Source organism: Aptenodytes patagonicus, chromosome 8, assembly GCF_965638725.1.
Source record: "Aptenodytes patagonicus chromosome 8, bAptPat1.pri.cur, whole genome shotgun sequence".
NCBI classification, from domain to species: Eukaryota; Metazoa; Chordata; class Aves; order Sphenisciformes; family Spheniscidae; genus Aptenodytes; species Aptenodytes patagonicus.
The window spans coordinates 22,644,707-22,662,476 of NC_134956.1; the positions used below are offsets into that span (position 1 = coordinate 22,644,707).

The window sequence follows — 17,770 nt, forward strand, 5'->3', positions numbered from 1 at the left end:
TGTTTTCCTTCTGTCTTTTTTCCTAGGCCAAAAAGACAGAGGGACAAAGAAAATCACCCTGCTCAAAGTTATAGACTCAGACTATGACTTGAGGCTGGGAAACTCCATGCCTTATTGTCTCCCTGTACCTACACAGAGTCTGAACAAACAGCTCACACTGGTGAACCTGCTGTTAAATTGATACCCAGGTTAAATTTGGACCAGTTTTAAACTCAGGTGTGGTTTTGAACCTCCTGTGTGAACCCATTTTGCCCAAAGGGTGTGATAATGCAATGGCCTCTGCACCTAATGCAAACGGCAACACCGCCTGGGTTCGATAGGAGTTGCTTCTGTCCGTGGATTTGGGCAAAACAAAGATGGGAGGGTGGCAGGTTTGGACTAGTTTTGTTGTCACAAATAATTCACTGTAGTGCAGCAGGCTTTTTAAGTCCCCGCAATATTTATCCACTAAAATGCAAATGAAAAAACTGAAATAATATAGTAATAAGATCCCAGGAATGATGTAATGTACAGCGTAAGGGTATGGCAGAACTGTGCTGGAAATCTCACAGTGACTACTAGCACTATAACAAATTGTTACTCACTACTTCTACTTTTGCCTGGACTTTGTCCTGAATTTGACTTTAGCAGGAAGGGTCCGTGAAAAAGGTTTCTAAAATGAAGCAGTGACTTCTTCTGATTTTATTTATTTAATTTTTTTTAAGTATGCATGCCAGTGCTTCCAGAAAACATTTTCAAGAGAGGATAAAAATCAAGGCTTAATTTTTCATCCTTGTAACCTTATAATGATGTTCCTACTGTTCCTGCTGTTAAATATTTATCACCTGTGTGTCTTCTCTGGTTCCCAACTGCACTGACAACAGGTTTGTAATCACCAAACCACGGCTCAGCTACACTGAAAGAAAAAAAATAAAATGAAAATTGAAATGCAAGGGACTGTTATAGATAAAAGGCTACCAAAGTGATTCAGTGTATTAGTGCTCCCACGCAGCAGTCGCTGGTGCTGATCAATACCTGGTGCCACTGCTCGGCTCACAGAGAGTCACCTCATCATTTAATAGCAAGTTTCTTGAATTAAGTGTGCAAGGAGAGAAGAGAGGGAGTTGCATTTTTGCAGTGCATGGCTCCTGAAGGAGAGGAAAAAGGTAGAGGTGGAAGGAGGAATTTAATTTAAGCACTGTGTGGCTAACATACAGCTGTTACAAGAAACTTCCTTACGGGAAAGGAAGGGTTTCTACACACGGGTTGCAAGGGTACTGGTAGCAAGTCTCCGAAAGGGAAACAGACTGAGTTATAACATAATTGATTGTTTAAGGCAGTAATTCTTTATAAACTCATAAAACAAAACTCTATCAGCATTACAGGTTGCTGGAGTTTTCTCTAGGCGTGTCTTCCTCCCTGGGTAAATCAGCACCTTTTCCCCCTTACCAGCCTTGCAGCCTGTGGAGACATTTACTGATCCTTTTGCTGCTTATGCACATCAGCCTCCCGCTGCCCCACATTCCACCCAGGTCCCACCAACCCACCTTCCAAGCTAATGTTCGCTTTGTTTTGATGTCACGCAGCAAAGTCCTAATGAACCTTCTGTCCTTCTCATGAGGAAAAACTGTTAAACTCCCTTTAATTGAGTTCTTTCTCTCTTGGCAGATCTTGAGAACTTCAAAACCAGAACAAGAAGCACAGTGTCCGTCCGCCAGGGCCAGGGCATGGTGCTGCTGTGTGGACCACCACCGCATTCTGGAGGTAAAGCGGTTTCCTTCTCTTGCTTTCAGCACTCAGCGGCAATTTGCAAGGTTTTCATTCTCAGGGTATGTTTCAGAAAGTTTAAAATGGCACACCTTAAAGGAGAAGGCTATGGCGGTGCCAGCCTGACTGAATGGGTCATGCTGGGTGGTCCTGTTGACTAAATGCACTGGGAGATCTCCAGTTGGGTGTAAATGCAGAGAAAGAGCCTAATTTTACTGCATACAAGTATGCACTTAGGAGATGAACTGATGGAAACTAAAGCAATGTGTGCATATATAGAAGACATGGCCAAGATCTTGTGCAACTTTTAGAAGCCTTCCTGCGTGTGGCCTGGGTGTGTCTTCTGCAAAAAGGTTGAAGATTGCTGACAGAGCCACTTTTGTGCATCATCTTTTCATTATTATTTATTTTTTTCAAACACTCATTGTCACTATTTTTGTCTCCTGGGTACTCGGGTTCCATTAGCAATTGTCCAGGTTTCATATGGTGATTTATTTCTGGAATGGCAATACGTATTCTTCCTACTGTTTTTATGGGAGGGAGAGGCAAGGGAGAGCGTTGTAGGAGATGAGGAAATAATGTGCCAGCAAGTTATGTAGGGATGCTGAAAACACCACTGTATTCTCTGCTGGTGTTCACACCTACACCTGGTTTTCTGGAAACCATAATCTGAAGGTCCAGACAGAATGGTGACGAAACTCTGCTACCACAAGTCCCTGAAGGTTTGCCACTGTGTGCACTATTGTTTTTGTCTGGTGATACATTTAAATCCATTATTATTACAGAGACAGGTACTAACTGTAACGCAGGGCTTGTTGAGTGTCCAGAAATACAGACTGTGCAGAAAAGGACATAACCTGTCTTGACAGTCACTGGTATCTCTGATTCCTCAGAAGGAGGCAGATTTCTGACTTTCATGGAGAAATGGAAAAGCTGTAGTAGCAGACAGGCAAAAAAAAATTAACCTTTGGTGTCAGGGTGGTCTTATCGACATGTACTCTGTAGAGCGTACTATAGTTGTATCATAAAATGATTGATCCCCTCTTAAAATCTTACCATTTTGTCATTTTTGCACCTGTCACGTCTTATACTCGCTGTTTAGAGCAGGGGCAATGACATGTATGTCCCCGTGTGGTTATGGAAATTGGCACCCCTGTGGCAAGTACTGGATCTGTCCTACCCTACGCCTGGCCACAGCAGAGCTGTGCAGCTGTCTTTGCATTGCGTTGCCCCTGTTCCTTGGTCGCTGACCCAGGCGGCACCTCAGGTCTCAGCTGTGCTTGAGCAGATCGTATCTGGGGAATACGCTGCAGACACCTGACCAGCTCATCAAGCATCGCCTGGGGTTCAAGGAGGGGTATAGGTTTCAGATCTAGCCAAGCTGGGCTGGATCAGCCCTGAATCCTTCAGGCATTTGTGTCATGCTCTTCTGTATTCCCTGGGCATTTCCCGTAGCCACATTGCTAACCTACGTTGTCCTGAGTAGTGGAGAGTCAATGCACAGTGCACCCACCCAGGGGAGGGAGGGTTGGGAGGGAAAGGAGGTCAGCTCTCATTGACATGAAGGATATTTACAACCTTTTACTCTAGATTGTCTGAAGATTTTAAGTACAGCGAAAGGACTGTATTATATTCACGTAGCTTCTGAATTTTAAAACCGAAGTGTTTGGTGTTCTCTAGATTCTCAATCTATTTCTTCATGTTATGAAGTAGTTAACAAGGAGATGAAAGGGAAGACTACAATAGCTGCTGTCTGTGTCTGCCCTGCAATGATCTCTTCTGGCAGCATGTGGTACCTGCCAAAGGCCCTTCTCTGAGAAGAGCTAGCATCACTGACTTTGGTGTTCGTGTGAGGAGGTTTACAAGCAGTTTGTAATAATGGCACTATGAAAGCCAGTGTTTTCTCAATGGCAAAGGCAAAATTTGGTAGGGAAAAAACCAGATTCAAAGCAGAGTTTACAAATAACCAATTATAATAAATAATGTAACAAGTACTTTGGTGCAGTTTGCTTCAAAGAGGATGGTATAAATGTTTAGAAAATACAAAACAATTCTTTCAATTTAGCACAAATTTGTTTTAAATGTGCCAGTCCTGCGTTTGTTGGCTGACTTCCTTGAACACGTGTTGCACTGTTACATTTATATAAAAAAAAAAAACATTAGAAAGGGAGTCAGTCAGTCATCTCTTCTTGCCGGACACCATTTCAGTCATGGCCTGTGTGTGCCCAACAAGCGCCGTGTGTCGTGCCGCTAACCACCACGATCAACAACCAGCTGTTGCAGCTGGCTCTTTCATCAGGGGGTTGTTCGATACGTTGCGAACAAGTGGTCATCTTTTATGGATCTGTGTCCCTTTTAAAGAAATCTGCAATCCTGCTTTGAAATCTGTCTGTCCTCATCAGCGGGATGAAAATTGCCTGGTGAGCTGTTTGCCATTAGGCTGCTTTTATTGCTCAGATAGGAGGAGACAAGTGCTTACAGAGCTGCTTCTGCTTGCGTCTGACCAGCTGGAGGGCAGACCAGCAGGAAACCTTGCTTTTACATACTCTGAGGAAGGAACTATATGGCAAACGTACCTACCCACTTAATTTATTCAGCTAGGGCCTCTCACCTTTTGGCTTCAGATGCCATTTTTCCTTTTAGTTCAGAGGTTATCATGAGAGTTTCAGTATCTCACATTTCTGATGTTCATTACTTGAAGGTGATACTTGCACCTGTGATATCAAATCCACAAAATTACTCGTTATCACAGCATCTAACTTCTATGAGAGTGGCTCCTATAGTGTTAACTATACCCCAAAATTACATGCCCTCTGGTCTGCATGGATGCCCCTCAGCCCCTTCAGGTGGGTCTCATTGCCACATCTGGTAAGAAAGCTGCCAAAGCTAGATATTAAAAACCACTGAAGACACATCGTGGATCAGCCACGAACTCATTTGCAGTCTGCAGTGCTATGGGTGAAGCATAATTTTTAGCTTCATTTCCATAGCAAAAAAAAAAAGGTGAGATTTGGGACAGAAATGTTTCATGATCCTTAAACCCCATTCATCCCAGTGCCTTGGATGTGAGGCTGAAGAGCAGTGCTCGCCCTTATCCTATCCCAAACTAATTGTGCTGCACAAGAGTGGATAGTGTCAAAGGGCCAAGTTCAGGAAAGCCTGGGGTGGCTGGGTACCGAGCTGCACTGCTGAAGAGCTGAGGCGTGAGTTTTTATGCCTTTTTCCAGTTAAAAGAACTAACCCCACCCGCACAGCCCGCTCCTGCTGGCACCGGTGGCCATGCGGTGCTGCCTCCCGTTTCTCCCCAGGCGAGTAGGCTGCCGTCTCCTTAGAGGGACACGGGGAGCGCGCGGACAACGCAGAGATGAGGCAGGAATCATGCACATTTGTCTTTGTCTCCTTAGCAAAGCTTTGCTCTGCGGTTACTGAGAGTTTTCTGTTTTGCCATAAGAAGTCTTTGCAGCATGAACACCTTGCATGGAGATGCAGTGGCTCGTGGTGGTTCGTGTGAGCAGTGAGAAGCAAATTGTGGTACACTTGTTCAGGTGATTCAGGGGGAAGTTTTGGTCTGGGTGTATGTACTGATGATACAAAAACATTCCAAGAAAGGTGGTGGCGTTATTTCCAGTTTGGGTTCAGTATGTGGGAAAGAGCATGTTACAGTGACCAGGAGGTAAGCGCATTTCTGGTGCCCGGAAAGGCAGAAAACTGAAGGGTAATTATTTCCCTCAATAATTTGGGTGAGAGATGACTTCCTGCATGACCACGGTCTATGGCCTGCTCTATTCCAGCTAGAAAATGATCTTAATTGTAGCCAAATCCACAATTAGTCTAAACTGATACTATTACAATTTTGTAACTAAGCTGGGCTGGAGTTATGCCGGTTGTTGTTTTCTGATTTGAATAGAAAGTATTTAATGGAAAGTCAAAATAGGTCCAATTAATTCAGACTGAGACCCTTGTTCTGCAGGAATTAATCTTCTCTATGGCAATATTTTCTTCTACTTTTCCTTCCTCCTTTTCCTTCCTCCTAAGCTTAGAAATAAGGATGAGTTTTAAAAGCCATAACTGCAAAGTTAATGCTTTTCAGTCGCGTGCATCGCGTTTCTGTAGCCAACTGCATGTCTCCCAGTGTAATCGAAGCTATTTGGTCTCTAGCAGTCGCTGCACAATTACCACAGCTGTCTCCTGTTCCAGCTCTGGGCGGATGGAGGGTCATAAGAGAATATCAGATATCACTGGGAAGTAGCCGCATGTCAGAAAACCGCCGTGTTTCATGGGCAGCTTCCATCCCCAGGGTCTAAGGCAGTGTTTGCAAAGCAAAGCTGTAGAGATGAGTTCCTTCCAATACCCCAATATGCCACCGCTGGGATATAACACTGCAAGTATTTAACATTGTAGTGTAACAGTAAAAAACATTCAGGTTAGAAGTGAAAAATAATACATCTCATTGAAAGTGCGAATGGCGTTACGTAATTGGATTTTCTCTATCTTATTTGGGAGTTTGATTAGGACAGCAAACCTAACTTCATCATCCTTGCTAAAAGTGTCTGGGGACATTAACGACAAACGCTGAAGTGTAGGGCTGTCGGGGGGACGACACACACAACAACATACTTTTATATTATTTTTTTTTACTTTAGTTTCTGATCTGCATCGAAAAGGAAATCTTAAAAAAAAAAAAAAAAAAAGGCAAAACTATTCAATATGAGAATAGCTGTTGCTTTGATGATGAGTGTATTCACTAGAATAGTAGAAGCCTGGAAAAAAAAACATCCTGGCCAGTTCCTGAGCACAGAGCTTAGGATATCCTTTTGGGTGTCGGAGCCACAGGCTCGAGAATTTTTGCCTGATGGGGAAGACTTCCCAAGTGTCTGAGGAGGGCTCAGTGCCAGTGTCTCCTCCATTTTGAGGTGCCTCAAGTGGCAAGGCTTAAGCCCCCCTTAACTGAAGAGATTTGATAAAAGAAAAGTAGTAAATTAGAAGGGAATTACTTCCTGTCCGCTGTTGTGTCATTGGTCATCTTGGTCTTAAAAATTGTGGATTTTACAAAAAATAAGTCAGTCTGCATCCAGACCTTTACCCTTTCAACTGTAGTTCACTCTAATACTTTGCTGCTTGGAACCATCCATATTTAAAGAGTTGGCAGCTAAAAGTGAAATTATGTTAGCCTACATACATTAGTTTTTGAGGGTTTCTTTTTTTTTTTCTTAATAATGCCAAGTAAAGAGCTTCCTACAGTTCAAATGTTGCAAGAAATTCATCCTGAAAATGAGTCTAAATGATTAACAAGTATTTTCAGCATCATAAAATGGGCTGCATACAGCTTGCACAGAACAATTTGGGCATCACCATGTATTTTTAGCTTATATGAGTTGGAAATGCAGCATATGAATCAACGCTCCCGACCCCCCCATCCCTCCCAGTCCCCCAAGATGAAAATGAAATGTGTATTTCCTGCAGCATGGTTTCAGCAGGGAGTCACTATTTTGTCAGGTCAGTGCATCCTGGTGTTACATTTTGTTAAGCAGCATAATGATGCGATTGCCTCCTGTGATGAAGTGCTTGCTGAGCGCTGGAAATTTGGAAAATAAATGTTCATCTGGAGCTCAGGAAGTCGCTGGACTGAAAACCAGAATAAATGCAAATCAAACATTTGCTTCTGTTGTATTTTCTGCTCTTGGAGCAGTGGTTGCCTGAGCCCCCAAAGCCAGTCCTGCCGTATTTATGGCTCCTTGTCTGTTAGAAGTTTTCAGGTTTTTCTTTTTTTTTTTTTTTTTTTTCCTTCCCCCTTCCCCATTTGTTCACTTACATGCACTAAATCAGTGTAAGAACTAGTTGAAACCTACCTGGGTTGTTAGCATTTTTCTGAGATAATTACCCTGCGCATGAAGGGTTTTCCCCTCATTATTTCCACTGCTTTTTTAATCAAACACCTAACAATGGACACGTGTCAACCATTCTACCTGTGAAGCTCTACCGAAAAAATAATGTAAGAGTAAACATTGCTATGGGAACATGGCGTTCGGGGCTCATGTAACAGCACAATGAGCAGCTGTAGGTATTTAAGTGGACAAGAGTGAACAGTCAAAAATTCTAAAAGTATGTATGTAGCTAAAATTTGGCTTTGGTTTTATTGCAACAAACACACGCGGGTCCCCATTGCAGCCGTTGGCCACTACCGTGGCATTAGCTGGGCAGTCCCCAGTAATTGAATCACAGTAACGGGTTTGGAAATGGGAGGAACATCAAAAAGTTTTCATGACTTTTTTGATGAGGCTAGTTAAGGTATCTCAGCATGTCTTAGGATGAGCTCTATAATTTGGATGCCGTAAAAACAATGCTATCTTGCTTTACATTTTCAAAGCCCTGCTAGATCAGTACCATCTGCTGTCGCTCTTCAGAGGAGCTGCAGGAGTAATTGATTGGGGGGGGAGGGGGGGCATTGCTAGCCAAAATGAAAAGAAAATGCCAAAACAACCTTTGGTTTGTCCGAAGTTTTTCGTTCCATTGTATTTTTAAGCCTTTTTGTTACATTTAGATATGTTTAGAAACTGTGAAGCATTTCAAAATGTAAAATAGAGTGTTTAATTGAAGCTGTTGGTGAAAATGTTTTCCTTTTGAGAGAAGCTTTGCAGTGGGAAACAGGTTAGCTTTTATTGTTCACGTTTTTTCAGTATTGTTAATCAAATTTGGCAAGATACATTTATTTGGCAGGATAAAGTTAGTCAAAAAACAAAAAAAACCAAAAAAAAACTCCCCAAAAAATTAAGCAAGCACTCACTTGTGTTTCTCAGGGCTCTGAATATAAGTTGCGTTCCATAGGGGATATGGCTGGGAATTATTTGGAGGTCGCTGTCCTTTTAACTTTATCTCCAAATTTTAAGACCAAAATATTCCTTTGTGCCAAATAGTTCTTTTAATTTAAGTTTGTGGGAACTGAGTCAATTAGCTGCCTCTGTTACTAGATCTATTTGATAGTCGAGGCGCAGGGTTAGTTACTATTTCGGCAACTACGGTTTTCAAATACCTTCTAACATCCCTGGCATTTCATTTTGAGTCCAGAGATCAAAAAAATACAGTCCTGGAAAGGTATGCACGTTTCACTTGATGGGTTGGTAGCACACCCACAAGCATGCAGAACAAACAAGACTGTAAATCCTTCCCGCTCCCTTCTTTGGGAAGGTAAATGAACTTGTCTTAGGATTTCCGTCATTCCCCTCCCCCTAATTTTCTCTTGGTGCATCTTTAGAAAGATCTATATACACGATGTTCTCATGACATTTGCCTTCCTGCCCTCGTGGGAAAACCCTATAGAGTTAGAGACTGAGATTTCCAAGTGCTGTGAGAAATGGTGAATGTACACAGAGAACTGGTGAAAATGATCTCTCAGTTACTTGATTATTTAAATTTCATGTTCCCTTTGCATTCCCTATAGGTATGTCTTATTCTGAGATCTCTCTGTCCGTGGGCCATACCACCACTCATCACATCTGTAGCGTATTTATTTTCACTCCTCCTAATTTATCTCAGTACTGTGGAAGAAATAAATCAGCTGATAGCTTTTTTAGATAGCGAAGTGCTTAGATATGCAGATGGAAACCTGCTGACATTTCTACAGGACGTGTCTCCTCCTGCCCACTTGCTTAAGACCACTAACGATGTTCCTGGTGACTCAGGAACTGAACCTTCCCAACACGATTTCTAGTCCTGAACCTCAATTCCCCGGACACCTTGTCCCTCTGCTCCTTGCTGCAGTCAGGCGACCTTCCTGAGCGTCTGGGAACCATGTCTCTCTGACTGAACAAAGGCAAGAGTTAAAGGAGAATAAGTTTTCTGTATCTCTGCAGTGCCCATGTTCTCAATGCGCTTGAAAAGTCCATCTTCCTAAAGAGGAGGGATTCATTAAGGCTCAGTTGTTCAAATGCCTCTTTTCCATCTGATGCCATTACTCCTGTTGGAAACACAGCCGCGGAGTCTGTGTCTGTGAGCTGAAATGTTGACAGAGTATTATTCTCACATCTTTTCACATAATGGATGTGTTCAGGTTTTCTCGTTCTCTCCTGCCTTTTTTTTTCCCAGTAGCTAGGAGAACTTTTAGTTCTGTTGCACAGCTTAATCAAGTAGAACTAACTAAATTTTAGCATTTGACAGAAGAGATGGCAATTCCGATTTCATCTCAATCTCAGGCTTTCATGCTGTATGGTAGGTAGTGAAGTGTAGACACCAGACAGGTTTTCAGAAAGCACTTTACTGATTACAGTGGTGCTAAGACCACTTCTGTGCTCTGCAGAAAAATGATTAGTGCATGCTTACTCATCTGGTCATTTTTTCTCTCCTTTTATTGTTGGGTTTTTTTTTTTTTTAAAGCGATGATGGGCACTTCATGGGCCGGAAACAGTGAAAATGTTTTGGCTGTAAGTATGGCTGATGGCCTCTATTACGTGATGAATGGTTTGAGGGGTTTGTCTCGTAAATAATCTGTCACACAAATCGCATCGTATTCTCTCATGCTTATACAGTCCCCGCTGCATAGGACAAGGAGGAAGGGGAGAAAAACTGGGAAAGCTAATCAGAACAGTGCAGAAGGAAAAAGGCAATTATCAGGCATTTTCATACCTTCAGAGGATCAACGTATGGGGCTTTCAGCCCCCGAGCAGTGCTGCTCGGCAGGGAGTGCTTCGGAACAGAGTTTTCTTCAGTTGCTGTCAAGTATTTGTGCCCTTTTACTCCCCGTCCTTTAGTGCCAACCTTACAGTTGTTTCTCTCTCTTCTTTGAAAATTGTCACACTGCCTTTTCATTTGTCACCTATGAAGAATTAATACATTATTAATAAATGTTTAGAGTAGTTGTAACAATGGGAACAAACATTTGTAATACTCTCCTTCGGTGCCCTTACAGTCAACATTAAGCAAAGTTTATGTTAAAACTTTGGAAAACAATCAACCTCGAAAGAAGTAATGGAAAGGGAAGAAATTACTCTAGAAATAGCACATAGCCAAAGAGGCCAAGGACGTTTCCACCTAACGTCTACCTAAAACCAGGGGATTATTTCATTCTGTTCAGGCAGCATCAGCCTGTTCTGCCTATTCTGCAACATTTATGCCACTGCATGAATGCAGTTCAGAATGGCTTTGGGCAAGAGCCTTGAAGCACGTGTTCCCCTAAGTGTTAGATCAGCTTCTCAGTACCAGATCTTTTACTTATGGTGCATTCCCATTAATATGAAATCTTTAGAGGAATGGAAAGTTGGATCCTACAAGTTCTATTACTTTTCCGTATTAGTTGGGATGAGAATGCTTCTCCTGCCGTATTTCTTACATAGCAGGTGGCCTGGAACATTTTATGTCCCCACCCTTCTTTGCTACAGTAATCTTAATATTCAGCCTTTATCTTCCTGCAGTTTCTTCCAGTGTGGTATGCCCAGAGCTTTTTAAAAATGTGCTTCTTGTACAACCCATATGCCCAGGACTGGGCAGTTGCCTCTGGCCAGGCAGGTTGCCGAAGTGCTGAACTACCCCTGCCTTCTCCTTATTGAGGCATTAATAGTTTCTCCTCTTTCTCTCCTATCTTAGTGTCTTTGTAAGCCTTTGCTGCTTGGTCAGATTTGGTTCCAATTAGTGAGAAGCTAATTTAGAGAGGAGTATCTCACAGATGGGTGGGCAACGTGGTTGTAAAAGTTCCATTTCTCTGGGAAACCAAGCAAAAAATCTGCTAAGCTGGCTGCAAGTTGGTTCAACTATTTGACAGAATGCTTCGAGGTCACTGAGCAGCCTTTCATGGATCGTTCCAAAGGTTGGAGCAAAAATATGAGCAGGTAAGCTGCCCCTTGGAGCTGGAAAAGAAAAAGAAGAAAGAGTCAGAGAAGTATTTTGTATTAGCACTAGTCAGTGATGCTTTCAGCATGTTTGAATGTGGCAATGGCAGTGGGGTCGGTGTTGGCAAACATACATGCAGCACCAGGAGGTGTTGCAGACCTCTCTGTGTCATGGGGCAGGAGTTAAACAGTGTTGTGCGCGATCAGTTCTGCTTGCAGGATGCGGGGAATGGCAGAGGGAAGGCTCGGTTTCTGAATAAACTAGAAAATGCCGCAATAGGGTGGTGTTCCCCACGAGCTGGGGCTCAGCAGCTCACAGGTGCCTTTCCTGGAATAGGAAAAAATGAAATTCAAACAGGGTTTGTCTAGGCATTGCTCATTGGAGGAGGATGCAGTGTGCGTATCGGAGATGTGTGGGAGATGGGGAAGACCACAAGGGGAGCAAACAGTGTAGCATCAAAATTATCTGAATCTATTATCAGTTTCTCCTCTTAATAGTGACTGCCACTCACACGTCCCCATACAGTAGTCAAATTCCCATGTCCAAAGAAGTGTCAACATTTTAAAAGTGGTTTCCAGAGCATAAGCTGTTCAGCTCGAAAAGCCTCCAAGTGACTTACCTCAGGCCAAGAACCAGAAAATGACTTGCCCAAACCTGCTAATTCCTAGCGCCTTGCAGCGTAACTCCGAGGCGAGGTCCTCCGCTCACAACAAGTGGAGTGACACTCCTGAAACCTGCGGCCAAATCTAAGCAACCTTGCGGCATTTCTTCTTGACAGCCCAAAACTCACTCAAGGTATCTCTTTCCCTAGCAGCATTAGGGAGAGTGGGTGAGTCAGACATGGGGCTTCCTCGCCGGCTCTGGGAGCTGCAGGAGAGCGTAATTCTTCTGCATCTGGTTCCACGTGTTGAAGATTATTACAGTTCAGCAAAAATGGGTTTCATTAAACTTAAAATCAGGCATACGAAACTCATTTAAACAAGAAGTGATTGAGAGTTGTAACTTCCACTTAAAGTGCATCTCCCATCATTTATTTTTTATACTATGTCACAGTCACTGTTTAAATTATTAAAAGCAAGAAGTAAAAAGCTTCTCAGGAGATAGAAATGGATTAGATTAAAATTAATCTGGCATAATCCTTTCTCTAAAACTGCTGATTCAGTTTGTGCACAAGTTTATCAACGTATTTGAGGATAAAGGATGAGGATAAATTCTTCCCTAATTTGGGAATGCTTCAGCTTGATATTTCTGACAGCACAGAGAACATGCAGTGCTGTTTTAGTTGAGAAATTTATGAAATGAGAAATATTTCCAATAACACAAATGCCAAGCTCATTTTAGATTGACACTAATTTAAGCACCAGAGTTGATGTATGTGATCTGCCTCATTTCAGCAGGGATGGGTTTTGTGAGCAGGAGTTGCAAAATAAGGTCGCAGTCGAGAACAGACTTTGGCACAGGCGTTCCGACCCAAATTTTCAACTGGCATATGTCATTTATCACCTTTGGTGTCGGCACCGCTGCAAGCTTCTACCAGCCACCTACCACTATACGTTCGTGCCCCAGCTGGGCTGTCATGGACAGGCAGTGAGGTAGGACATCTGGGGTTTGCAACGCACGCTGCCCTCGCGGAGAACTAGAAGGGAAGAGGCTGAACTCTCCAGTAAAGACCTTGGAAATACCAAAATAATAAGGAACATGACATAAATGGATTTTTTATTGATCAGTGACAGCTCGTGACATCTTTAATAAGAAATCATCTGTGAGCTAGTCATGTGGTTTATTCCCCTGTTCAGTTGCAGTCGCGACTAAATGAAGACTGAAATGGTATTGAAAGGAGGTAGAGTTGGCAGGGGCTGGCTAAAGATGAGTGAAACCTGTTGTCTGACAGAATTCAGTCAATAGGCATTTATCGAAAGTTGTGACATCTATAAAGTGAATTAGAGATCTGAGTCTAGCTCCCAGGCTCTGCTAACCGTGTTGCAACCACCCTTACCCTCCAAACCCAGCTTTAGCTGGCCCCTTTGGACAAAGCTCTCAGAGGTGGCCAGGGAGGCTGATCTACTTTCAGCTCCTTTGAGATGGTCATAGCAGAAAGTGTGTTGTTGACACAAACACAGCATTGATGTATCTCCACTTTCGCAATCAAATTTGGGTTTCCAGATCCCTGAATGCATATACTGCTTCGTGTATGTCAATAGTCCTGGCTGCGTGAGCACTGCTTCCTATGGGGGTGATATTTTGTTGTTGGAAAATAGATGGAGGTATTGGTTTTGGCATTTTCTGTTACCTGATAGATATGTCTAAATGTGTAACCATGATGTTGTTTTCAGCTGGTATATATCAAAACACTGTTTATCTATCAAGTATGTGAACAGAATGTTTTTTTTCTTGTGTAGTACAGGCAAGTGCCACGGCATCACGTAGCAGTGCTTGTCCGTGCAGAGATCTCCGCTAAAGGACATACTACCCGCACTGCTTGGCCAGATATTTCAACCTTGGAGTTGATCATAATATTAATTCACTGCAGTAAGAAAATTCTCCACAACCAATTTTCTTTTTTTAAAGGTTTGATCTAATCTCTTATAGCTACAGTAAGAGGCTGATCAAAGGTAGTGAAAGCTGGTATTAAAGGATTAGCTAGGTCACATTGAAATATGTTTTAAAACAAGCCCAGGGACCTTTAGCTTTACTGAAACAAGTGCACAAAAAAAAGATTTTTAGGCTAACTCTCTCTGGCTTTAAACAGAAAACAGATTGACGAATTAAATCTGTGAGTCATTCCTTAAGGTGATGTGTGTAGCACTTTATGTAGAACAAGCCTGGAAAATATAAGCAACAATTGAATCTCACAGAGCAAAAATACAGTGCAGAATTAAAAATCAGTGTAGGCATCATTTACGCACATGCCCAGCTTACAGCGTGTTTATTCTCATTTGATGTTTGCCCGTAAGTAATTAGCAGCTTCAGTCCAGCCCCGTTAATCTTTTTTTCTGGCCGATCTCTCCTCTCTCTCCTTTCCATTTGCTACTGGCAGTATCTGCCATGGAGGCACTTTATCTCTGGCTGTCAGGTGAAGACGAGTGTTTCTTCGGAAGGATGTTGATGCCACTCTGTGGACCATATCAAGCTATTATTCTTTTTTTTTTACTGGAATTTCCTTATTGAAATCAACTTACAAACAGAAAGAGCATCATACAGATCTGTACATTGCTCAGCGGGAAAAGCTGTGAAATCATCTAGGCTTGAATTGGTGTCACAGGAGACCAAGCGTGTGTCTCCTGGCTTCCAGAAGTATGGTGTTGCGTGATTAGTAGGGGTAAAGGTTGTAGCAAATATATAGCTATTTATCCACTTGTGAGTGCTTTCTGCATTGTTGCTCTTTTTTAAGATTGGCTTGGTGTAGTTACATGGCTTGATACATTGCATGCTCACTAAGATTTTTCCATGCTCTTTATTTCACCATGGATCAGCTGCCACGACTACCCATGGGAAGTCCTTTATGCCAGGGGTGGTGGTGTTTCATTCCAGGATTGCCCATCTGATAATTTCCCATTCCTTAGAAGAAATAAGCTTCCAATTAATAATTTTCTTCTCCAGTGGACCAGTATCTCTCTTGGTGGGCCCAGCAACCCAACTTTTCAAGTGTCTGGAGCGTCATCTTTGGTTGGTGCAGTTCAAGGTTCCATCTCCATTGGGAAGGGCTCATGTCTGGAGGAACTGGCCCTTTCTACAGAGTCCAAGAGCAGCTGGGTCACTACTGGGTTGAGCCTGACTCCAAAATTTTAAATTTAAACCAGAGGTGCATGAAACGAGTGGCATCAAATCTAACCCTGGGCAAGGTTCACCAGTTTCAGTAAATACCGAACCTGGTTCCCCAAAGGTGCCCTTTTGACAAATACAGGTGGGGTTGGGTTGTGGGTTTTCTTTTCAGGCAAGTCCAGGCTGAGCTTTAAATTTCTGTAAGACAGTTTATGAAGTTTGTCAGACAAAAAACCATATAGTTTCTTCCAAAACCTGCCAGCCTGCATGCTAGATCAGTGGGGGTGCGGGAGGGTGTCTGCTGCCCATCAGACGTTTTTTGCAATAGGTTTGTGTATTTAACTGTAGTAAATACAACAGCACGGGACTCTCCGTCTCATAATATTTTCCATTCAGTCATAGATAAAGGCTGCTGTTGATTTTTCTCCCTGAGGGAACTTCAAGTTAAAATTTCATCAAAATCCCCAACAGCATGGTGCAGTAGTCGTTAATGTTCCCAGTGCCACAGCAGCTGGCGTAGCCAGCCATCGACTGGGGCTGGAAGCTGTTTGCGAGAGATAAGCCAGGTCAATTGTGTACAGCCATCAAATATTTAACTATTTTAGAGATACAGAAAAATGGAGATGCAGCAGATACAGGTGATTATTGATTAGGCTTCAGGTAATGAAGACCTCTCACCTTTTTAATTACCCATATGTGAAGCTCTACATACTGGGCGAGCGTGGAGTCGAGGGGCTGGGAAGCAACCACAACCCTGCACACATTGCAAATTGCTGTGAGGATGAGTCTGACACAGAATTTGGCTGATTTGTACATTTTCCTCATTCTTACAGACTTCTGACTCATTAATGTACATGCCCTGTACACATGTATCCAGCTTTTCTGTTACCATAAACCAGCACTAATAAACACATGGGCACAGTTAGGTTTACAACAAAAATTATCCCTCCCCCCCCTCCCCCCCCGAGTAGAAAGGGGCCACTTGCCGTTACCATTAGCGCGTGGTGAGGAGATGCCAGCAATGAAGCCTGTGGTACAGTCCCATTTCTCCGCTGGTGTGTGTTGCACCCTGTTAGACCATATCGGAAGTTGTACACTGTCATCATTGGAGGTTTGTAAGAAAAAGTTTGAAAAAAACTCAGAGATGTCATAGTTATCATGCCTCAGGTAGGAGAGATGACCTCTCAAAGTCTGTTCGTTGCCTTCCGTGATTTCATATCTTCATGATGATTCCCATCGTCACCATATTGCCACTGACAACAGTGACTAGTGGCACTTTCATACTGTTCTAAGTTAAATTCTGCAAACTACTATTAGCAAAGATGAAGGGCACATGCTTTTTTCCTGTCCTGTCTGGCAAGGACAGCACATTTCTTGGTGTGCAAACGGTTGACTGGCTGGCTGCCGAGTAACTGCTTCATCAGGTTTAGCATAGATGAGAGTTCATCCAAAAATGTATTATTAACTTTAGATTAATTAATCTTGTTTATTATTCATTATTCTTTTTATTAAAACCTGCATTCGAGGCACAGAAGTTGTGGTGTGACGTAGCTGGGTGGCCCTGTGTGATGGAGAGGGCGGAGCACCGAGTCAAGGGGAGAATTACTGAGTGATGTTTGCATCCAGGTTGATTCCTTTAAATTATTTGGCAATTATTTAAGAAGAGAAGTTAAAAAATCGATCCAAAGTGCTAGCAGGGTAATGAAACGGTCTGTAGGCCCACAAAAAATGTGTACAGTGCATAATTCATGTAGCTTTACTGTTAAAATAAAACTGTAAAATAGAAAAATGGTCAAAAACTCCAGAAACTGCAGTGCAGTTGCCAGCAGATGACTGGTATGGGTGGACAGGAGCCTTGGGGGGTGGGGTAGGGCCACATACGTGGTATATTGTGCCAGGGATTCATCTTTCGCTGATAATCCTCTTTCCTCTCCCCAAGTGCACTCTCAGACAGCCTGTTGTGGTGCATTGAGCCTCCTTTCCAGCTCATGTTACGTTATTCATGAGGCTACGGATGTTGATTGCTTAATCAAATCGCAGTGAAATTTGAAATTATGAATATCCCCTACAAGCAGTCAGCAAAATTTAGTAAGCAAGATGAGAATATAGAATGAATTCACAGGACACTCATCAGATAATCAGTTACGCTTTATCATTGCCCAAATTTACCATAACCATCAAAACATCCTGTTAGTACCACTTTAAAGAAATTTGAACACCAAGGAATGCAAGCAATCAGAGCAAAAAAGGAGAAATCTACAAATTATTCACCAAAAATCGGTCTTTTATGAAGTTTATACAACATTGCTATTGACAGAGACATGACCCACTCAAGCACGCCACAGGGTGCACAGAGGTGTACGAAGGTGGCATTAACGGGGCCTTAGCTGTGTATGCCAGGCTTTGTACCACAGTCGTGTTCTGCCGGGGTAAAAGTCTTGCA

General features: G+C 42.7%; 1 protein-coding gene across 4 annotated transcripts in view; it reads left to right on the forward strand.

The window, feature by feature from the left end:
• LOC143164264 (contactin-4) overlaps positions 1-17,770 on the forward strand; it is a 357,652-nt gene that overhangs the window by 247,401 nt on the left and 92,481 nt on the right. For all 4 annotated transcript variants that reach the window (XM_076346685.1, XM_076346684.1, XM_076346687.1 and 1 more), the window contains one exon: positions 1,648-1,743. In XM_076346685.1, the coding sequence (XP_076202800.1) occupies positions 1,648-1,743 (96 nt within the window). The remainder of the gene's footprint in view (positions 1-1,647; positions 1,744-17,770) is intronic.